Raw genomic sequence first — 24,233 nt, 5'->3', positions numbered from 1 at the left:
TATAATAATACGATCGTTATATAAAAAACAATACGTAGAAATCTACCAACAGATACAGTAATACATAACATAAGATCTACCAAGCTGCAAAGCCCTTTTAAGAAAACATTCAAGTCTTACAAAATTTGTTCTACCAAATGTTTTAATCCATTGACTACGCACCAAACATGAAAGTTATTCAGCCTAAATAATGTCGCACCATAATGATACAAGAGAGAATGAAACAAGTCCCTGAAATGTTTTTAAAGGGCAAAGGGAGATAAGTTGACTAGTCTGAGCCCTTAAGCAAAGAATGGACCCAGTTCTACCTCTTAGAGGGTCTCTCATCATCATCTTCACCGCCATCATCGTCATCTGAATCATCTTTATCTGACCTCTTTCTTTTTGGTGGAGCCTCAGACTTCTCACCATCCTCATCATCGACATCTTCTTCCTCCTCCTCGCCATTCTCCTCTGGTTCGAAATCACTAGATGCTTCCTCCTCCTCAGCAGTGACTAGAGGGCGGATAAGGTACTCTGTTCCCAAATCCGCCTACAAGTTTTATGTGTCATACTCAAAGCAATTCAAACGCAGGAAGACATGACAAAATAGAAAATTATACCTATAGATGATTTGACAAAAAGCATGGGGCAAAACAATAGATACAGACAACTAAAATTTATTTCACAGATCTTCATTTTCATGTTGACTTGAGGATGAAATGTGACATGAAAGGCTGAAACATGTTCTTTAGTTCTTCTGGCAGAAACTTGATTCTATTACGTAGATTCTCAACAACCCCCTCCCCCCATAAAAAACCATAAAGCCTAAATTAGTAGAAATAAATAAAGTTATCTAAAGTAACAACGCTAATAAAAGACCCGGTACATTATACCATATGCATATTCCTAGTGAACAGGTATTCATAGTTTCCCCCATATGGTTGCCATCAATAAGACAACAAGAACAAATTCGCAAGCATGTCAAAATATGAACCAAGGAATTACGAAAGATCTAACAACAACGTGTACTTGAGGAATTGAAAATTTTAACGATATTAATATATTGTTATTATACATAAAATAGAGTAAATTTTCATGGATGTCTAAAATTAAATTCGAGATACAAATCTCCACCTTTTTCATAGTCAGTACTAACCGTACTAATGCACGTAATTCTGAAACAAGGGAAAAGGACATGGCAGCAGGGAGAGGATTTAGGCCCCTCGCCCCCTCCCATCACAAAAGGAATTAGGAAGAAAAATGAAAAATAAAACGCAAAGTCTTATAAACAGGTTCCATAAGCTATTGTTTAAAAAAAAACAAAAAAGTGAGAATTTTTTAAAAAACTAAAAAGGTTCCATAAGCAATTGTTCAAAGAAATTAAGAAAATATTTTGAGAAACATACGAGGTCTTAACAAATAACCGGTATATGATTAAATGAACGAGTTAGTGAAGACTCTCCAGGGTCTCCGACCTGGCTTGAAACAGAAAAAAAAAAAAAAATTAAAGGAGAAGGCAAACGAATCAAGTAAAAATCAACACATAACAGATAACAAAAAATCCAGAATCGAGTTTTGCATCCAAAACAATAACAATTTCAGGAAATTAGGGTTTTTAAAATAAAAAAAAAAAAAAAAACAAAGCAAATTAGAGATAACTACCTCTTCCCCTTGCTCCTCCTCATCCTCCTCGTCTTCATCTTCGTCGTCGTCATCGTTATCGTCGTCGTCAGGCTCTCCACCGCGCTGGACATCACTTTCTTCTTCTTCGTCTTCATCGTCGTCGTCGTCACCGCCGTCGGGAGCATCATCTTCATCGTCGTCTTCCTCGTCTTCATTGTCGTCGTCATCGTCATCGTCGTCGTCGTCGTCTTCATCGTCCTCTCCGTCGTCTACTACTTCATCCTCGGACTCGTATTCTTCGTCCTCCTCCTCATCAACCAAGACCGTGACCTCATTTTCCTCCACATGCTGGCTCAATTCCTTTGTGGCCTTCATCTTCAAATCCAGAAACCAAAGAATGTTACGTTCTCCACGGGATTTCGAAACTCGTTGTTCCGCAAACAAACGGAGAAAAAAAAATTCGATCCAAAACCGAGCACGCGAGAATGGAGAAAACAGCCAAGTTACCAGCCTCTTCCCTTCGCTTCCCCCAGTTTTTCTGCAGCGCTGATCCTGGCCGTTCAAAATCGATTTCACGCGGATCGATGACGTGGCACTTGATTGGACGGTCGATGTAAAAGCATTTGCGTTTCAGCAGAGATAGTGTGATTTCGCCTTGCGGCGCTCGCTACTACTCCTATTTTCACAGTCACGTGCTACTTCGGGGCTAGGGTTTTCTTTCCGGATCATTCATTATTTGGATTTCGGATTGTACTCATACTTGGTCAAATTTTAATTATATTTTAGCTCAATTACTTTTTTAATTAAAAAAATCTTAATTACATTATTAGTTTTTTATTATTGCTCTTTATTGTAACTGGTCCTTCTCTGTTTTTTGCAAATTTAATTTTCACTATTTTAATTATATGATTTTTATTTAGAAATTTTAACTATAGATTTTGGTTTTATATGTTAACTTAATAACGTATTTAATATTTAATGAAAATGTTAGTGACATTTTTTTTTTTTGAAAAAGCTGGTGTGAGTGTGTGACACTTTATTACACTGTTACATCATGCTTGACGCTTTATTGCAATTTTACATCAATATTTTTATTAAATATAGACAGAACAAAATTGTGCAATTAAAATATTATGGAATAAAAAATTTATTAGATAAATAAATAAATAATACTAGATTCACAAAATGATTATAATAAGAAAAATATAAGTACAATTAAGTATTTATTTTTTATTCTAGTGATTTTAAAAGTGCTAATAATTATAATTTAATTTTCAGATGAATAATGATAATTTTTAAACCGTCAAAAATCATCATTTGTAATTTTTAACAATCACTGCTTAATAGAATAATCCTATTGACAGCCACTTAAAGTAAATAAAAAATAAAAAAAAATCTTGTGTAATGTCATTTATAAGATTATATCCAAAATTTTCACCAACTGTTTTAAACCTTTACTTCACAAATGTTTTTTCCGAGCAATTTACTTTTGTAGAGGACGTTCAATTTTGGACAATGTTCTTAATGCTTTGGGAATCATTCAGTGCATGAAATGTAAGTTAAGGGGAAATTTGGTGAAATGACATTGAAAATTGACATCAATAAAACTTTGACACTCAAAACATATAATAACAAATAATTTAAAATATCAAATATTTTATTTATATTATTATATAACTAATAATAAAATATTTATTAACTCAAATAATTATTAAATAAAAATAAGAATTAGTGATATTATAAATTTATGAATAAAAATATATACATGTATATAAGTTTCTTTTGGATAAGTTTTTAAAATCAAATTCAAACTCTCTGATTTGATCAAATAAATAATTTCGATTTTTCTATTTTTTTTATCTATTCGATTGTTTGATTTTTTGAATCAATTTTTTTGGTCCACATTGAATTGGATCTATTTATGAATGTTCCTGCTCAAACCTACATAAGCCATACAAGTTAAATGGATCAATTTGTACGCTTAGTATATTTTGGATACCTCGCATTTGAAAGAAGATATTACACTTTTCAATACAAGAACATATAAGTAATAAAACACTTATTTTGGATTAAGTCAACTTTTGAGGTTGGTGAACTTTAAAATAAGCACATATAAAAGCTTATATATGAGGAGAGATTTTCTTACTAAAATAGTTATTTCTCATCTTCGAGTTACTTCTCAACTTATCATTCATTTTCTTTAAATCTAATAATTATAAAAATTAATTAAATTTAATCATTAGATTTTAAGAAAATAAATTATAAGAAAAATAAATAATTCTTTTATAATTACTTTGGAGTAAGTGAATCATATATATATATATATGCAGACACTCTTATCCTCACTGCTTAATACAATTATACAACACTGAATTGTTTGTTTAAAGGAATAATTTATTACATTAAAAACTGAAATTATTATCTTTTAAGTTTGTAACAGTAGTTTAATATTTTATTGTTTAAATGATGCTTTTTTTTCATTTTTAACTCATTTTAATTTAATTATATATTTTATTTTCTCTACCTTTAAATCTATACTTTCGATCTGCATGATTAATTTAGAAAAACTTTAATTGCGATTTCCACGTATATCGTGAAACTGATGAAAACTCAAGAGAGACTTGTCATGTTCTCGTAATTCATGTAAAGGTAGAAGTCCTTATCAGTTATCACACAGGTAAGCACCATTTTTGCTTAATAATTGCATATTAGTATATCACATAATCGATCATTCCAATCCACTTTTTCTCTGTTAGTGCTAGAAGCTGACCAGACATCTTTAATCTATATGAGCTGTGAAAGAACGATACATATTCAGACATAACATAAGAAAATACAAAGGGTTTGATAGTTTCGTGTGTACAGAAAACGCATCATGCATGCATGAGAAATAGTGAAGTATAAGGAAGGAAAGAAAGTAAGAAACCCGCTATTTGCCACCATTCCATTTTTGCATGCGTCCTCCGTATGGCTATATGCTTGTGATTTATGCAACTATCCAATTCTAACTGTTCTTTCTGGTTTAAAAAGGGTGCCGAAACTTATATATATTAAAAACGTTATTTACCCCCCAAAAAAGCAAAACGTAACGAAATGGTTCATGGTTCGTAGTGGACTGGAGCAGCACAAAACAAGAATGATAACTAAATTCATATTTTAATTTTATTGGTATGGAATATTTATTTGATTTGTTAATGATTATCCATAAAAAATTTGTGTCAACATCTATAATGAGATTTTTTTCTTTTCAATATTTTTTTTTCATCTATAATACTTTCGAATATAAGATTTTAATCAAATCTATTATCACTTGAACTAAATACTTGTTATTCAAAAAATTAAATATTTACCTTAAATAAGGTCTTTACTTTTTTTAAAAAGAGAAATAAGGCTTTCACTAATTAAATAAATGTAAGTTTAGGCATGAGTAATTAATTACTCATAGAACTTTGTAACTATAAATATTATACCAACCAACTTTATTCGTACCTACCCGTGTATATTTATTATATTTTATAACTTTTTAAGTTAAAAAATACTTGTAACACTTTACAATTAAAAATTATATTTGTTTTTACTATTTTCTTCGTTCAAGTTACATTTAATTCATTTAATTTAATTAATATTTATTCATTCATTTATTTATTTTTCATCATTAATATTTGACCTAAATATATTTTTAATTCCTATAAAATGACTAAATTTTGATTTTGATGTTTTGTTTTTTTCTTCTTCTTTAATTTGGTTTTCATCTCCAAAAAAGTGAGATAATTGTTCATAACAAACAGCAGTCCTCTTTTTTTTTAACATATCTTTAAATTTCACCTTTTTTTATAAAATAACATAAATTCCATACATATTTAATAAAATTTATTTCACTATTACATTGACATTACAGTTTATGTAAAAAAAAATACACAAAAAAAAGTAAAACAGTTTATGTATCTTTGTAATGAAATCTTATTAAATGTTTGAATAGATATTTTATTTTTTATTAAAAAATTATGGTTGAAAGCTTGGATATCATTAACTCAAAATATAATAATTTATATTAGATATAACAGATCGAGATCAACCTGATAACGTGATTCCTCAGTCCAATATATATTTTTCCGGATAAATAAAGGCCCAATTGGCAATGGCATGTATTACCTTAATGCAACCATGTATTACTACTTGCATCAGATAGAGATAGAGTACGAGCCAATAATTGATTACATGCAAATACAGCCGCAAATTAACATCACGAACAATTTTAATTAAATACCTTCTTTTGTGCATATAAATAATTAAGATATATATAGTGGAAGAAAAAGACCACACAGTGAATTTGGGTAATCTAAATTAAAGATTATTTTAAAATAAAAAGGTAAAGTCATAATTTTTAATTAAAATTAATAACAAAAATACGCATAAATATATAAAATATTTAAGTCATTCAATATTATTTTTCAATTAATAATTATAATTTTTATGTTTCTAAAATGCATTCAAATTCGATGGACATCTACTTTAATTTCAAACAAATTAGTCTAGGAAGATCTTTGTCGTAAGTCATGATTGAATTTGCAATTTTAACCGCAACAAATTAAAAATTTGTCAAGCCAACATATAACGGTGGATATTTAAGCACAGAAAGCAAGCTGGAATGGAGACAACAATTTTATAAGATGATAGTTGCACACTTTTTTGCTTAAAAAGTTATATTGTTATATATATAAAAAGTTGGTTTGAAAAAACCACCATGTATGTGGAAAATTGCGTACATATATCAATCTTCGATAACATTCTTCTTACATATATCTGCATTTAAATAGGAAAAAGGTTAGGTCCACTACATCTGCTCCTAACCATAAAAAGGCCTAGCAGCATTCCATTCAGTGGAATCTAGCAACTACCAAAACCAATCTCTTTCAATAATCAACAACAATGACAAACTTGAAGCCTCTAATTCTCTTCTTTTATCTCCTAGCCATTGTTGTTATGATTTCAATACCATCAAGCCACTGCAGCAGAACCTTGCTTCCAGAAAACGAAAAGCTGATAGAGAACACTTGCAAGAAAACTCCCAACTACAACGTTTGCCTTGAGTCTCTGAAGGCAAGCCCTGGGAGCTCCAGTGCTGACGTCACAGGGCTGGCTCAAATCATGGTCAAAGAGATGAAGGCCAAAGCAAACGATGCATTGAAAAGAATCCAAGAGTTGCAGAGGGTGGGAGCATCGGGGCCTAAGCAAAGAAGAGCCTTGAGTTCTTGTGCTGATAAATACAAAGCGGTTTTAATTGCTGATGTTCCACAAGCCACTGAGGCTCTGCAGAAAGGTGACCCCAAGTTTGCTGAAGATGGGGCTAATGATGCTGCTAATGAGGCTACTTATTGTGAGACTGATTTCTCTGCAGCAGGGAATTCCCCACTCACCAAACAGAACAATGCTATGCATGATGTTGCTGCTGTTACTGCCGCTATTGTTAGATTGTTGCTCTAAACTATATATACTTAATTGTACTGTTAACTGTAATGTGAAAATACTATCTATTTTAAAGCTTTTTATAAAATGTTTATTATATGTAATAAAATCCAACCCTCTCGTGATTCTCACGAGTTCCCCAGATATCTAATTTGCATTGAGACAAGTATCATAGTTGCTCTTTACTTTTTGATCTTCGTCTGAAGATTTTGATATTTTCATTTCCTTTTGCTTAAAGGTTTTAAGAATCTGTTTGCAATCACAACTACACATTATCATTGCAATTATGGTCACATCAACTACGTTTGATTGTAATTTTTCATAATATCAAGAATTGTACGTGATGCAATCACAAATGTGACAGTGGTACTTTTTCTCTCTCTGTTTTCTACAACTAATTTTTTTTTTCAAGAAAAAAATATATCGAAGACATAGTTAAACGCCAAATAAGAACGCTTCTCCAATAAAAATAAATAAATAGAACCTTGATTTGTCATGCTAAGAGGTACTAACCCATGCTAAAAGACCAAACTCCGTTTTGTAAGAGAAACCTTAAACATGATATTAACGTATTATAAGAGGAAGACACGTAGCTGCGTTTTTGCAGGCAATTTATCCTTTGGTTTTTGTTAACAAAAATATGGAGAGAGACATATGTATATGTATGTGTATATCCTTTTTTCAATTATTGGGAATTGCGGATAAGCATATCTGATATCTTGTTCTTGTCTTTGCTTTTTCCCTTCCCCCATCACTAATGCATGTCTTATTCATCTTTAGTAATGATAGTGGGGTAGAAAGAAGTGATAAGGATAAGTGAACCAAATTAATATGTGGACCGACTTGTCCTTTTCTGGTGATTATCGCTGTTTTAGGCTGGTTGGAGAGATTATGTTCAATATCTAAGCACGACTCTTCATTATAGCATCTATTGGGCAGAGTGATCACTTGGTCATTCTAAAGAGACAGGAGTACACGCCTGAAGAAGCTTTCACACTGGCCTTCTAGCTAGTTAGTTAATTATGTGCGTGGCCTCCCCCCCTTTTTTTTTTGTCTTTTTAAATGTGCAGCAGCATTTTTTACAGTTATACGATTTACATTAGCCCTTAATTACCAATATGGTATTGAATGATTGAGAGATAATGATGCTCTTGAATATATGGTAAGGGATTTAATCGTGTATATGCAAGAATGCTAAGAGAAATAAACTACTTAATATTTTTTCAACTTCCAAAAATAAGTCTCTAATTCTCAATAAAAGTATATAGGCTCTGAGAAAATTTCATCATTAACCATATACGCAAGTCATAACATGGTCCGGTCAGATATTTTATGCAAAAAAAAAAAATTATTAAATAATTTAAGATTATCACATTAGTTGGACTTAGATCTCAATCAATAATCATGCCACACATTATTATCTTAAGAACATGCTTGCTCACTAACTTGAAGGTTTGTAACGTTTATATAAATCAATTATTTTAAAATTTAAAATATAAACTAATTTAGTCAATAATTTAGTTCAACTTCATGTTGAAATAACTGAATTATTACAAAGTTGGCAGATTCAATGATTAAGTTTATATAAAAGGACTAATTTCCTTTAAAAAAAGACTAATTTATGAATGATAGACGAAGTTGATAAATTTGAAGACTAAATTATACCACACAAATTTTTTGAGATTAATTTACTTAATATTATTTGGTTTATTATTTTTTAAATTATGTGAAGATTATAAAAAATAATAAGTTAAAAATATACAACAAACAAAATATCACCTACAATTTTATAATTTTGATAAAAGTGTAAAAATCCCTCTAACGGAATGGACTATAGTACATCGTTTGAATGCAAATTTGAGCCTAACATCTACTTTTTCATTGTTTTTATTATTATTTTTTAAAAAAAAATCATTGATTAATAATGAAAGATAAATAAAAAGTTAAATTATACTGCACTGTTTTTGTTTGAGAATTAAATATGCACTACATTTTAATTTAGTGTGAATGGATTTTTAAGGATGGTTTTTTTCTTCTCAATATAATTCTTAGCATTATTGGCAATTAGTTTTTATCAACTAGGAATTTTCAGAAGATGATACAATACTTTTGAGTTAAGTTTTAAAGTATACAGTAAAGGTAAGAATTTCACATAATTTTTAATCGTATAAAGATATATATATATTGTTCTTTTTTCTTCTTCTAGAAAATGGTACGATTAACTAAAATAAATGCATGTTCTCTGTGCCGAAAGCTGACCCACGACCATGATCAGTTTCGTGCACGACACAATCTCTGGCACAGCTTCTTAACTATAAAATGTCTCAGCAATTTTCAGTTCTGAAAAGACATTGAGTGTTCCATCCATCCCTTCTTCATCTTCTACTTCTATCTCCCTACATACTCATTCAAACAGACATGAAAATTATGGAATCATTAGCTCTTATCTTCTACAGTACTCTTGTTTTAGCTACGATTTCAGTTCCAGCAACTAACTCCAGAATCATCCATCAAAAAAACAATGCCAATCTGATTGAAGAAACTTGCAAGCAGACACCCCATCACGACCTTTGCATCCAATACCTCTCCTCCGACCCTCGCAGCACCGAAGCAGATGTGACAGGGCTGGCACTTATTATGGTCAACGTAATCAAAATCAAAGCAAACAATGCATTGGACAAAATCCACCAACTGCTTCAGAAAAACCCTGAACCTAGTCAAAAGGAACCACTGAGTTCGTGTGCTGCTAGATACAAAGCAATTGTGGAAGCTGACGTGGCACAAGCCGTTGCGTCTCTGCAGAAAGGAGACCCCAAGTTCGCAGAAGATGGTGCCAATGATGCTGCTATTGAGGCCACCACTTGTGAGAACAGCTTCTCTGCTGGGAAATCGCCACTCACCAATCACAACAATGCTATGCACGATGTTGCAACCATAACTGCAGCTATAGTTAGACAATTGCTCTAGTGACACTTACTCCAACGGAGGGGATGATGCAATTTAATTTTCGTAATATCACATTATAATTATATTTTCAATTAACACAACATAAAATCTTGCTCTCTTGTTGGTCTCTTCTGTAATGGAAACACAACTGCTTTTGCCACTTCACAATTCTCATTTCTCACTGTCCCCTCTCCTCTGCTTTCCACGTTTCTTATTTTCATTTTTCTTCTTTGATTCTTGGAAAATAATTGACAGCGCATGGGATGTGATATGCCTCTGTCTTGTGCTTCTACTTTCTTCTAATGTATCATCAATTTAGCCTTTTTAACTTTAACAAACATTTGTTAATCAGATCCTTCATATTATGAAGATATTGACATTTAAACTTACTCTTATTCAGGTTCTTCTTTTATCATTTTAACTTAGCTTTCTTTATATATCATATATAAAATTAATAAATAATACAGAATAAATCCAATGAACACAGTTATATTTTATTTTATTTATAAAAAAAAAATCCCTATAATTATGATGACATAATTCAGTTAATTACTATCATGCCTTTTGCAATGCAGCATGTCAGAGCAATTATTTCCTTCTCGTAGCAGTGTGGAGCTCAAGGAATTAATGGCTTTAACAGGTGCTTATAAACATTTAACTAAAGCTCCATTCAAGTAATCATTAATTAATTTTTACTCCCCATAGGATAACATAGTTCATTATAATAATCAATTAGCATGCCCCCACCATATTGCTTTTACATAGGGCAATATCAGATTTTTTTACTTAAAAAGCAAAGGCTAACTAAGATTAGTTAATAGTTCGGCAGTTCCTACGAATCTGGGCGTTAGTTTGAGTTGGTGATGCCAAGCTTCCCATTTTCAACATAGAAAGTTTGAAGTCCTCAAAGAAAGCTAATGGGTTCTCCACGTAGTTTTCGACAATCTGTCGTGTCTGATCATTGCCATTCACAAGAGCCTGGTCTGATGGGAGCAATCCCTCCCCAGATAGAAGATTTACAAAATATTGATTATCAAACGTAGCAGGTGTAGCCAGGTCAAGATGTGCAACTGTGTCGGGTCCTGAGCACAACTGTTGCAATGATGCGACGAAATCAATGTTACTACTAGTCTGTAAGCGCGACCTAAATGTTCTGCACCGAGCTTTCCCTATAGTGTGCGCACCTGAAAAAATGAGAGGGATGGGAAAAAAATGCTGATCTTGTTTCTCAATGATGAAAAATATTACTAAATTCTAATAGCTTAGGGGCCAGCAAAATGGATGAATTGGATAAATCTTAATCCGTATCCAATGGATGGGATCAAAATAATTCATTAATCCATTAAAAAATTTCCTGTGGATGGATAAATGGATTGATTTGTCAATCCTACTAATAGCATGTGAATAAGAAGGCGTAAAGATGATTAACCTGAAAGGGCAACCATATCTTTAAGTGTAAGGCCTACATTCTCGAACTTAGCTACGAGCACATCAACAGTGGAGTTTGGACCTGGGATGTTATTATTTGCTGCATTCTTGCTAGCAGTAATGCCATCTTTCCTTCCCATTTGCACCTCCCAAATTGGACCTCCTGACTGTAACTTAGCAGTTTAATATGATTCATGATAGCTAGAATAATCGAGAAAATAGCGTACGTACTTTTCCAGTGTCAGTTTAATCATGGATTCTCATGTACTATTGACTTTCACATTAAATATCTTAAAGTCATATTTATCATGATTTCTGATTAGTTTAGCTGATAGTATAAAACATTTTACGTTACATTTTCGGTGCATAGAAATTAAATTCTAGAATAACTGAGAAACCATGAAGTCTGAGGCAGGAAGGCAACAATGACAAACCAGAAGAACTGAATCTCTGGCAGCAGTTGCGAGTATGTCAGCACAAGAGACAGTCTGTGGACAGACTAGTTCCAGTTCGGATTTGATTTGGTCGATTACTTCGAATCCTCTCAGGGAATTCAAATTTGGACCCGCAGTTTTCTCACCAACAAAGTCCTGTGTGTCATCTAGCAAGACTGAAGCATCACAACCCTGAAATGTCAACAAAATATTATACCGTTAATTGAATTTATAGAACTTTTAAAAGATAGAGCAAATTATGTTGACATCCTTAAGATTTGAGAGATTGCACAAATCTCTTTGTTTTTTTAACATTTTCAATCACTTTTTCTTATAAAAGGACAGGGTGTAATATCTTTTAAACAATTAAAGGGCTAGTATAATGTATAATGTTGTGCAAATGTTTTTTCAAACAGTTAAGGAGTTAGTTAGTATAGAGATGGAAAAAACGGAAAGATTTTGAGCAATTTCACAAAATTTCAGGAGCTGTCAATGTAATTTTACTCTAAAAGATAACTTGTGGAGGAAAATTAAGAATGTCTTGCATTAACAAAGCAATCATGGAAATGTAGCCTAAGAAGTGAGGCTGCCATTCTTGAGTCTTGAGACACTGCCTGCTCCACCCAAGAGAATATGATGGCCTCAGCTTCAGGGCAAGTGTATTGGTATATGTCAGTCCCTAATGGACAGCCACTACTATCACCACCATAGGCATCATTCGGGGTGGTTGCAAAGGCTGGAGTGAGCTTCAGTATCAGTAGACACAATAGTACTAATTGCATGGCTATTATATTTAGGGATAGTAGTAACTACTCTTAGTGTTACTATATATTTCTGAATAATAAGGAAGGTTTATTGGATTGGAATGTTTCACACTGCTCTTCTATATATAGGAACTTACTTGCAGTAGCAGAGTGTTGTGTGATAAAGTTGAAATGGATCAGTGACGGTGTTAATGAGGAGTTGTTAAAAGAAACAGTCAAGCATAAGAAGTGGTTAGTAGAGTATCAACGTAATCAAAAGCAAAGCAAACAATGGCCTGGACAAGATCCACTAACTGCTTCAGGAAAGCCATGAACCTGGTCAAAGGGAATCACTGAGTTCGTGTGCTGGTAGATAGCAATTCTGGAAGCTTACGTGGCACAATGCTATGCACGATATAGTTAGACAATTGCTCTAGTTACTCAAACAAACGATGTAATTTATATTTATAATATCATATTATATGTTGTTTGTTTAATGTCCGATAAAAATGCTATTAACTTGAGCGGCATCATAGGAATATAAAATCCTATACTCTTGTCATTATTAAAAAAAAAAAAAAAAATCCTGCACTCTTGTTAGTCCCGTCTGCTTCGGAAACACACATTGTGATGCTCACAATTCTTACAGCCCCCTCTCCTCTGCTTTCTCTGTTTCTTATTTTCATTTTTATTATTCAATTATAGGAAAAATAATTGACAGAGCATTGCTAGCTATCTGACAGTGATGTGATATGCCTCAGTCTTTAACAACTAGTATTTGTTAAACAGATCCTTCATATTTTGAAAAACGAGTTAAATCTTGAATGAAGTTATTGACATTTTTTTTCGATACAATATACAAAGTTATTGACATTTTAATACATCTATTCACACCCCTGACTATTTTTTATCCTATTTTTCAAACTTACTCTTGTTTAAGTTCTTTTATCATTTAAGTTAACTTTCTTTATGTATCATCATATATAAAATTAAAAAATGACCACGAAAATAAATATAAATGCAATGAACACCATACATGCATGATGCACCCACATCACCCAATAGCAAATCTCCTAAAAATTAGGAAACTGTCGACAGGAATTGTAGGATTGGAATTATCATGGATCATTCTGTTAACACAGAAAGGTGACACCTCAATACAAGAACACAAATACAACATTTAAAATAGAAGGTTCTAATCTCTAAACCAAAAATGTATCCATATGTTCTTGCTTTTCGTCATCTCTTTATTTTTAATTCTACTGAGTTTAGCATTACAATCCTTGTAAATTGATTCATCAATGTCTTTCATTCAATGAAGACCTTCGTATCATCATATAACTACAGCAAAGGAATGTTGTTGGTATAAGATGGTATGAACTATGAAGGTCTTTCCTACAGCAAAGGATTTCTATTCATTTCCACTATGAAGGACAGGCGTCTTTAATAGTTTATAACGGTAAATTGTTCGACCATTCAAATGTTAAGATCAATACTAGTTATTGCTAAAATCAAAAGTTGAATTGTCTAGTACCTAAACTTTTATTTTCTGTAAAAAAAAACTTAATTTATATTTTATTTTATGTAAAGAAAAAAATAAACAAAACATTAAATAATCTTATATCTGTTTCTCTTCCTTTTTTAGTCCATTAATTTTATTTAACTAAAAAGGGTCTTTTTTTACATGTTTGTATTTTTAATTATATTGTCAAAGTCACATTTAATATTTTAAAATAAACTAGTTTTTCTCCATTTAATCTTCATAATGTATTCATTAAATATAATATTCATTTATTGGACACGTTAATAAAAGATTTCATCATTCAAATTATTCTATCATAATTATAAAATGTTTTAATAATTTCATGAGAATAAAAACAAATTTATTTTTTTATAAGGGTAAATTAAAAAAAAAAGTTTAGAGTGTGAGTAAAGATATTGATTTTAAAAAAAATATATAATTTAAATAAAAATAACGAGATGGGTGTTAATAAGTGTGAGGAGGAGGGCTACTATCATACTCTTTTAAATATTATAAGTTAAAATTTATTGATAACTATAAGAAAAGATAATCATTTAAATATGATGAGAGACTCACAAAAATTTATCTTTTTTTAATAAACTTCAACTAACAACTAACAAGAGAGAAAAAGAGAATATATTCAAAAGAATGAATAAACACCTCACCTTTAACCCTTAGTCTTTGGAAAAGAAAGAGTGAACAACTTCACATTAATTCGTCTTAATCTTGTTAATTAATCGTGGGTTAGAAAATTATGAGTAATACTAAATTTTCTTACTATATTCTCTTATAAATCCTCCTAATATCTTTTATTGTGAGTATTGAATGAAAACATTTATTGTCTTAGAAATATAAAACACAATTGAAACTTACCTAATAGGAGAATTGGTAACAGGATGAAATAATAAGATTTAAAATTATTCAATTATTTTGATTTGCCGAACCAACCTGCTAGAAATGATAAGGTTCGGCTATCCATTAAGTTAATATAATTTATGGATATAGGTTCGTCGTTTTCTTTCTGACGTTCAAAACTCATTTAGGGTGGTATGACCTCATTCAGTTTAAAGATGTTTGGTCCAATTTCTATGTAGGGGACCCTTTTTGGTACTGGTAGTCTGGTAGCATCCCTTGCCAGGGGCAACCCTTGCTTTGAAACCTCGAGAAGCTTTCCTATTTTGTATTTTTGTGATCCCAACCACAAGAAGTGAACACCCTATAGTAAAAATTGATTGGCTCTGTAAGGCAGAGAGAATGTGAAGTCAAGAAAAAAAAAATAAGAACTAAAATATAATACTATTAAATAATATAATCAAATGGTTTTAAGATTTAAAATGCACTACATACCATAAAGAATTCTTAGAAGTCTCTTCTTTTGTCTCCTATTTGATTAGGACCACGACTAATAGGGAAAATGTTCGAGCAAGTTGGAACTTAAAAGCATTTGAAAATTGTTGTTCAATGTAACAAGCTATGTTTGTTATTAATAACAAGACAAAAAGTTGATAATTCTGACTCTTTAAATTGAAGCTATGCCAATTATGCTTGGTTTTAGTTAGTGTGTCTTTGTGCAAGGGATGATGACTCTGCCTTCTTATCTTTAAAAAGCAAGAAAGCTCTAACACATGTAATCGTCAAGATCTTGTCTTTAATGAACGAAATCTCAGTAATGTCCCTTGCCCCCTCTTTCTATAATTCCCAAGGGAAAGAAAGGGTTTATTGAACTCAACATCATCTCGAAGGATCTCTAATTTGCCATCTTACAGCCTACAGAAGAGTGTAAACACAACAGAAACTGTGGAACTGTTGGCGCTAAAAGCCAGCTGAAAACAAGATATCCGTGATACAAGGAAGGATTTTTCCTTAACATCAAAGTGTAGACGCAATTGCAATAGCACTGGTAGCCCATGGTTACAAAAAGCAAACAACACACCTGTGAACAATTATTATATATTATATGAAATGACTCATAAATGCACTTTTTTTTTATCGGTTCCTCATCTATATTCTCTTTCAGAAGTAATCCTGTTTAAGATACAAGGAAATATTAAGTATCGACACTTCACATCTCTTTTAACAAGAATTTGAACTTTAATTTGTCACATTGTGAAGGATTAGCCTTTTCTGCTACACCCAACAAATGTTAGTACTCACAAATGCACATAAAAAGGATTAAAATACAGCAAATTAAAGGGGTCCAACAATTTTCCCTTTTGTCAATTGGTGGCAAACAAATCTCAATTTTTTAACTCACCAACGACCAACCTAACTTTAAATAGCAGCCAAGAAAGAAGCTTGGTCATTCATTCCCTTACCCGAGAAAATGAGGTGGAGCTCACTCTTTGTGCCCTCTTTTCTACTCCATATTCTTCTTCTATCTTGCATTCTTTTCACACCAACTGATTCCTCTGATGGGGATGGGGATGGGGATTTGGTAGACCAAATATGCAAAAAAACACCCTTTTATGACCTTTGCAGCTCCATCTTACACTCAAATCCCTTAGCCCCCAAAAGTGATCCAAAGGGTATGGCCCTCATAATGGTCAATGGAATTCTGACAAATGCTACTGACACACTCAGTTACATTGAAGAGCTTATCAAGCAGACCTCAGATGAACAATTAGAGCAACAGTTGGCTTTCTGTGCTGAGTCATACATCCCAGTTGTGAAGTACATTCTCCCACAAGCAGCTGATGCCATAAACCAAGGTCGATTTGGGTTTGCCAGTTACTGCATAGTTGATGCTCAGAAGGAAGTAAATGCTTGCGACAAGAAATTCTCGGGCTCAACTCAAGCACCCTTAAGTGATAGAAATGACATTATGCAGAAGCTGGTGGATGTGGCTGCTGCCATAATTAAACTATTATTAAATGGCTGATTTATTTTTCTCTTCCTCCTTTCCAGCCTCATTTCTTGTAGAATATAGCAATTATTAGTGCCCTTATCTTATTCAATAAATAAATGCTTTAGATGCTTCAGTTTGTACAAATAATTATATGATGTAATTCTGTGTACTCTAAAGATGCCGTTTATAAACCATACTTTTTTTTATAACCTTGCTGCTGGTCTCACTTTTATGAGCCTCGTTCCCCTTTAAATCATAATTGATTGTTAGATTTATTCTGGAAAATAATCATTTTTTAATCAACTTTTGAAAAAGAATTTTAAAAAATGATTACATTTTTTAAAACAATTTATACATGCATTAAAAATCTGTTTCACCACAGCCTCAAAACCTACAAATTTAACATTCAAGTGAGTGGTTACTACTTACTAACTATCCAATTAAGTTAAATTAGACAACCAACGGCACCTAGGACTGGGAATATGCTTGTCTCGGATTTGACCATATACTTGGTTTATCATCGAGTTGTTGCCATACCATAGGATAAGAAATTGAATCAGGACCAGCAAATATTATTGAATTGTTACACTCATCCATCCAAACTTTCTTTCGTTACCTTACGGAATGGAAACTGTTGCAGGTGTCCACTTCGTATGTAATGAAGATTGTTTTGTTTTGTCAACTTTTTCTTAATTTTCTTTGTCGGATCAGAGATAGAGAGAAAGCAGTCACATGTGAAATCACATGCCTAGCTACTCCTAAACATGCTCAATACTCGGTAGAGTCTTATGGCATCTCAGCCGAAGCTTGCAAGAGCCACACACAACTAGCTATCTTGAAGTCGAAATTTATATATGCATTGTTTTGTTTTCATGGAAATGGATTAACATGCTCAAATACTATGTTTCTTCTTTCAAACGGAACGAAATATTTATCATGCTTTGTCCTAATTGTACAGTAATTTTGTTTAGTTTTATTATGTTTCACTCGTCATTGTCTAAATACAACTAATGTCACACGCCTTACTGTTTTTGTCCGAATAATGAGAATTTTCTCTCTTTCAAAGGAGAAGTCCCTTTCTTTGGTTATGTTCCGAATATTGTAAAATATAAAAACTACAATCCATGAGGGATGGAGAAACTAGAGTTTGTTTGTTTGTTTCACTTCTCAGTTTTTTCTTAATTTCTTTTTTTAAAAATAATTATACATTACTTAATTCTATTAAGTTTTGAAAATCATAATAGTTATATAATTTTTCACAAAAACAATATTAAAAATGTCTCAGTACTTTTCTTAACAGTTAAAATTTTTTTATAAAAAAAAGCTCTAAAAAACTTGCGTTACAGAATTGTTTTTTTTAGTTTGAACAATGGTCCTAAATTCACGGATAAGATGATTAAAATGTTTTTACCACGTGGTTGGTAATTAATTAGACAATACTCTACTAATATCTAAGTCACATCGTGATTATATTGAAATCACTTTTCCATTTCCATTCCATTTTTTTTCCTCTCATCACTTTTTTAAGAACCCACCCCTATCTCTGAAACTCTCCCTCTTCTTTTTCATTTTTTATTTCAACATTTCACTCATTTTTCTTCATTATTCCAAATTTCATTAAGTTTATTGTATCCTTGTGGCTCTCTCAAACATGAAAAGATGGTTAGAATAAAAAGGAATATCACTCATTTCCTTAAAATTTATATTTGATCTCTTTAAGGTAAATTTATAACTCATTGAAAAGGGTTAGAAAACTAAGTATTAGGAATCATGGTGGTTCCCTCAAAATCCTATATATGTTAAATTTGAGAATTGTGCCTAATCTCTTATTCTTTTTTATTTTAAATGCTTAGATCTTATGAAAATATGATGGTTGATCCTCTCAACTGCATTAGAAGACATTGATAGTATTTTTTGTGTGTGAGTAGCTAATTTATCTCACGACATTTTAAAATTCTTTTAAGAGAATCAAGTAAACTCCAAAAAATATATTCTTTTGTGATCTTTGAAATTCTAGAAGTACTTGAGAATGAAGTAAAATGTTTATTTTCTCTTAATTGAAATTTATTCTTTGAGATTTTCGATAAGGTATTTAAGAGTGGATATTTGATTATTTTATTTATTTATTTATTATGAGTTTATGATTGATTGTCGTTTGTTACAACAAAGAGATAATTTAACTTATGAGTTGAATACTCATAGTATATATGTTTTTCGTTTGCTACAACGAATAAATAATGCAACCTATGGGTTGAATATCCATAATTCCTAAAGATCTGTTCGCTGCAATAAATAGATAATGCAGCCTACGAGCTAAATGTTGTAGTTCTATAATTATTGTTCGTCACGATGAAAAGATAATGTGATCTATATGTACATAGTAGAATGAAAGTAAAGTTATTCTTCTTGAATACAAGTTTATATGTAGTTTTAAAAGTTTTAAAGGGAGTATACAATAGTTTCTAAAAATGAGTTGTAATTATTTCACTTTTATTTAATGTCAATTAAGTTTTTTTTATGCAAAGACTCGAGTTATATTTGTATTTTCCTTCAAGTCCACTTTATATTTTATGCTCTCACTAAATCTTTGTGATTTACTCCTTTTTTTTTATTTTTTTTTCCTCAGAGACACGGGTAATTGAGTAGCTAACTTCCTGATATTTGCCGACTTACCTAGAAATTTGTTGTTTTTTTGGTAGGCCTCCATTTCGTTTGAGAGAGAGTATTTTTTCTTGTGACTCCAGTATAATAGGGATAAGAGTAGGAATAAATATAGAGAAAATATCTTTATTTTGAGATGTAGATGATCCTATCTTATAGATATACTTATGGTATAATTATGATATTTTGAGACACTTTGATGATTAATATATATGACCAACATGACTATTAGTTGATATTTTGGATAATATGTCAATGGCTTATGTTGTGTTCTGTGACCTTGATATTTAACTGTTGAATCTGAATATATGTATATATAGATTTATATGGATATATGATATATTTTCTCAATTTATTTAATATGAAATTTGTCTTGTTATTAGAAAAAAACTTTGACGAATTTTCGATAATCCTTTTTGGTTGATTTTTTAATTGTAATTTGAAGTGAAGGCTAGCCAAAGTAAGGAAATCATGGTCTTTACGTTAGTCATGATCCAAGAGTGGATTGTGACTGATATTAGAATTTACATTAGGTATGTTTGGAGAAGTGGCAAGTAAAATAAAGGCAATTCATTTTTTATGTTCAAAGTAAAGCAATTTGATGTTAACAGGGGTATTGCCATATTGTGTTCTTGTTTGGTTAACTTGGTTAGTCAGTTAGACAGTTAGCGAGTCAGCTGCTTACTTGCAAATGCACGAGTTAATTTGATGATTAGTTATACTATTATATAATATTATAATTCACTTGCTATTATATATTTATATATCACTTTTTTCAGTAAATTAAGTTTCAGTTCCCTCTTGCATACTAGCTCTTCTCATGTTTCCTAACAAATGCCGATTTTAACCTGTGTTTCATGACGCCCATATTAGGAGAGGAAATATAAAGGGAAATAAAGAGAATAAGAAAGACACTAAACAAAATCATAAGGCTTCACTTTCTCCCTCACATCATAATTGGAAAAAGATAAGATATCGCTACATGATAATATTAGTTAGGTGACTACATATGGTCGTGAAGCTTCAAAAGCAAAATCTCCTCCAACTCTGAATTTCAACAAGTGCATGCAACAAGCAGTTGCTGAGGAGGTAACTACAAGCAACACCACTTAAGCAATTTAACTCACCCCACCACCCATTGACTAATTGACCTATAATATACATACAGGGGATAAATTGCCCAACACATTCAATCTCATAATAATGATGAAATACATTTGCAAGACAAGAAAAAAAAATCTTTGGTGAGAAGCACATGGGGTACAATACCATATGACAATGACATGCTTGGTGTCACTATATTAGCATTAATTAACCTGCACCTCTTCTCAGTTGTGCGGGCAAATCTAAACCAGTTACCTGCTGTACAATTCTGCAAGGTACAATCAAGTAACAATGATTATATCAGAAAGGTTGCTACGCAGGCTTTGTACTCTATGTGAATGAGGTAGAAAAAGAAAGAATGTTCAATGAACAGTGTGCATCTCAACTTACTTGTGAGGCTCTAAACCAGGTGCATTTGAGTCACTTGAAGATGGATTGAGTTGGTGTTGAACATCAATTAGACCACCCTCCATTACTCCTGCAGGTTCAGGTGATCCCTGGAAAATTGTCACTGAACTTTTTCCAGATGACATGCCTGTAAAGAGAACATAGTAAAAATTAAGACCAAAGGGAATGCATTGTTTTCTTGAATTTGATTCCCGTCTTGGATAGTAGGCAACTCTATAGTCTAAACCAAAAACATTTGATGATGAAATACCATAAAACACAATCATGTTGATTGATTCATAACATGAAAGAAATTTGTAGACCATAGAAATAGAAGACAGTTACAGCGTTCTCAAATACAGATGAAACACAATCAGATAACTGGAAATAGAGTTTTCTCAACATATCAATGGTCGTATGCTAGAAAAGTTTATACTAAAAAGTGGGTGCTATATTATAGTCTTACAAACTAAAAGCCCTTTGCATGGCATTCTGAACACATCAAAGAGGAAATAAGGAGAAAATGCATCAAGGGAATGGAAAATGATTCTCTCAGTTGCTAGTTGGAAAAAATAAGTTATTTATTTAGATCCATATGACTAGATTGAACCTCAAAGGAGGCAAGTCTAAAAAAAATAGCACCAAATGCTGAGTGAACAGAACATAATATGAACAAAAGGAAAGAACTCAATAGTCTTCAAAAGTTTGATCCATATGTCTCAATAGAATTACTTGAAACCATGTCTTCAAATGATAAATACTGAATCAAGACCAATTGTGTGAATATACTTGACTGAGTTTATTACTTAACAGATGTTTTAAAATGGAAGACTTTCTATTTTTCTTTTTTGCTTTTGCCTAGTCATAGTAAAATTATCCAAGAGCTTGACATTCCAACCTATTAGCACAGAAAAATAGTAACTATCAGTATACTTATGAATAGAAATTCAACAAATATTAACTTCAATTATCTCCACTTTTAGATGCTGGCACGGAGAATTCTATTCAACATGTAAGTTTTACAAAAACGATTTTTCTGGAATTCATCAAACATAATACTGAAGTAATGATCTCAAAATATGAAAAGTCCTAGCTAAGAAAATAGAACCAATAGGCATAGGTGCCAATAAAATTGCAGAATCCAAAGGTAACAGAACAAGGCAAAACAATACCCGACTCAAAAATGTCATATGATGATAAGAATTAATTTTATTAAAGGAATATTACCTTGGAGTAATACGACAATACAGAAGACAACAGTGAAAACCATAGCAAACGTGCTGCTACTGGAAGATGACGATGCCTTAGCAGCTTTCATCTTCTTCAAGGCTTTCATTCGCTCTATCCTCGCACGCTTTAGCATGGCGAGTTCAGTGATCTCCCTGATTAGCTTCTGGTCAGCTACATCCCACGAAGGAGCTCGAGGAGGTCTTGGAGGTTTGGGAGCCTTCTTATTACTGGACATTTTACGTTTCTCCTTTTCTGGGGTATTATTCTCTGCATATTCTACTGAGTACAACTTGTTTGTCACTTTCACCATGTCCATTGAAACTACAGTTAACTTTGACTCCTTGCAGCATCCACTATACCTATCTTCACCTTTTATACAATCTCCAGCAAACCCACAAGAAATCTTAGTAAGTATTATCTTTCCTTGTTTTGTGTTACCTTGAGTAGAGACATCCTTTGACTCATAATCAGTCAAAACCAACCCACTTTCAAGATCAACTTCAGCATCCTCATCCTTTGCACTCTTATGATCCATCTCAAACCCACAATTGATAAAAACAAAACTAATCCAACTTTTATCCCTTCTTGTTACCTACCCTGCAAAATTATTTCCTCTACAGTGTTTCCCTTAACTAAATCCTTAAACTCAATCCACCTCCTCAACAAAAGATATCACAAAATAAAAAAAGTGAACCCAGGAATGGACTGACCCTGCATCATAACAAGAGACATAGTTCAATCAGTTTCCCAAAAGAAAAATTCTTACTTCTAATTAGTAAGCCAAAGAAAAATGAACTGAAGTTAAGTAGATATAACTGGGCACTTATGAAAATTGGAGAAAGACATAAAGTTTAAATTTTTAAACTAGGTTGAGGACGGCATTGCGGAAAAGTGGATACCTTGCTTGAAAGGAAGAGAAAGAAGGCGAGATCCGATGAGGGACAAAAAAGCAGGAGAAAAGGGGCTTTTTTTTTTTTAATCAAATGGGACAATTTTATTTTATTTTTATTTAGGGTTGATTTTAAATTATTATAAAAAATAAAATAAGTAGTAATAAATATCATGATTTTTGAGTTAAAAATTGTAATATCGAATTATTTTTTTAACTCAAGTTGTAAAAAAAAATTTAAGTTTTAATTTTATTTATTTATGATCTCAAAGTCATATATGTTTTTTTATCTTACATAATTTTTTTTTACATTTTATGATTTTGAAATCATTTTTCTTTTTAAAAAAATTGTTTTAGGATTTTTTATAATGTTATATTTTCTTTTGTTTTGCTTTTAATTATTTTAAAAAAGATTTTAAATAATTGTATTTATTTCATTATTAAATAAATATTTTAAGTTTACTATTATTAGTTTTATTTAATATATTGTATATATTTTTTATATGATTTTATTTAATATGTTATATATTTTTTAATATTATTTTATTTAAACTACTTTATATAATTTTTAATATTTTTTATTTAATATATTTTATATATTTAAAATTTAGATAATTTTTTAATAATATTATTGAATTTGATTTTTTTAATGAAATAAATAATATAAAATAGTTAAATATTAAAAAAGAAAATTTTAAAAGACTTTAATTCAAAAATTTAAGACATTTAAGTAAAAATTATATATTTTCTAATATAATCCTAGTAATTATTGATAAGTAGACGGTTAATATAATTTCTATTTTTTTTATTTTTTTTAATTTGTATTGTTGATTTTATATTAATATATTATGTTTTTTAATTTAATAATTACTTTTATTATTAAATTATTAAATGTTGTTAATAGTAATTTTTTATATAAAATAAATAATATTATTTCATAAATTATAAGTTAATATTAATAATAAAATATTTT

General features: G+C 31.2%; 6 protein-coding genes across 7 annotated transcripts; 3 read left to right on the top strand and 3 right to left on the bottom strand.

The window, feature by feature from the left end:
- LOC114393905 (prostatic spermine-binding protein-like) lies at positions 1-2,326 on the bottom strand. The gene is made up of 2 exons (XM_028355402.1): positions 1,645-2,326; positions 1-532 (listed from the first exon to the last, which is right to left on the bottom strand). Exons 1-2 carry the CDS (start codon positions 1,978-1,980, stop codon positions 305-307), a joined length of 564 nt encoding a protein of 187 aa, XP_028211203.1. The 5' UTR covers positions 1,981-2,326; the 3' UTR covers positions 1-304.
- A 4,066-nt stretch (positions 2,327-6,392) lies between these two features.
- On the top strand, positions 6,393-7,256 carry LOC114392235 (cell wall / vacuolar inhibitor of fructosidase 1-like). The gene has a single exon (XM_028353287.1). It carries the CDS (start codon positions 6,535-6,537, stop codon positions 7,087-7,089), a length of 555 nt encoding a protein of 184 aa, XP_028209088.1. The 5' UTR covers positions 6,393-6,534; the 3' UTR covers positions 7,090-7,256.
- A 2,141-nt stretch (positions 7,257-9,397) lies between these two features.
- Positions 9,398-10,351, top strand: LOC114392276 (cell wall / vacuolar inhibitor of fructosidase 1-like). The gene has a single exon (XM_028353341.1). The coding sequence runs from the start codon at positions 9,490-9,492 to the stop codon at positions 10,036-10,038; it is 549 nt and encodes a 182-aa protein (XP_028209142.1). The 5' UTR covers positions 9,398-9,489; the 3' UTR covers positions 10,039-10,351.
- Positions 10,352-10,689: 338 nt separating this feature from the next.
- Positions 10,690-12,954, bottom strand: LOC114393486 (peroxidase 40-like). Its single transcript, XM_028354842.1, has 5 exons — positions 12,913-12,954; positions 12,425-12,688; positions 11,880-12,071; positions 11,447-11,612; positions 10,690-11,201 (listed from the first exon to the last, which is right to left on the bottom strand). Exons 1-5 carry the CDS (start codon positions 12,952-12,954, stop codon positions 10,828-10,830), a joined length of 1,038 nt encoding a protein of 345 aa, XP_028210643.1. The 3' UTR covers positions 10,690-10,827.
- Positions 12,955-16,292: 3,338 nt separating this feature from the next.
- LOC114392933 (cell wall / vacuolar inhibitor of fructosidase 1-like) lies at positions 16,293-17,198 on the top strand. Its single transcript, XM_028354198.1, has one exon. It carries the CDS (start codon positions 16,468-16,470, stop codon positions 17,020-17,022), a length of 555 nt encoding a protein of 184 aa, XP_028209999.1. The 5' UTR covers positions 16,293-16,467; the 3' UTR covers positions 17,023-17,198.
- A 3,367-nt stretch (positions 17,199-20,565) lies between these two features.
- LOC114394193 lies at positions 20,566-23,369 on the bottom strand. 2 transcript variants are annotated; one of them, XM_028355832.1, is made up of 4 exons: positions 23,271-23,369; positions 22,369-23,082; positions 21,145-21,289; positions 20,566-21,022 (listed from the first exon to the last, which is right to left on the bottom strand). In XM_028355832.1, the coding sequence occupies exons 2-4, from the start codon at positions 22,904-22,906 to the stop codon at positions 20,962-20,964; spliced, it is 744 nt and encodes a 247-aa protein (XP_028211633.1). In that variant the 5' UTR covers positions 22,907-23,082; positions 23,271-23,369; the 3' UTR covers positions 20,566-20,961. The 2 variants fall into 2 exon arrangements, with proteins under 2 accessions (XP_028211633.1, XP_028211632.1); XM_028355831.1 differs by having other exon boundaries at positions 23,188-23,275.
- Between the last annotated feature and the right edge of the window lie 864 nt (positions 23,370-24,233).

Source organism: Glycine soja, chromosome 17 (assembly GCF_004193775.1).
Source record: "Glycine soja cultivar W05 chromosome 17, ASM419377v2, whole genome shotgun sequence".
Lineage (NCBI taxonomy): Eukaryota > Viridiplantae > Streptophyta > Magnoliopsida > Fabales > Fabaceae > Glycine > Glycine soja.
The sequence above is the reverse complement of the archived record's forward strand: the minus strand, read 5'-3'. Positions and strand labels throughout refer to the sequence as shown.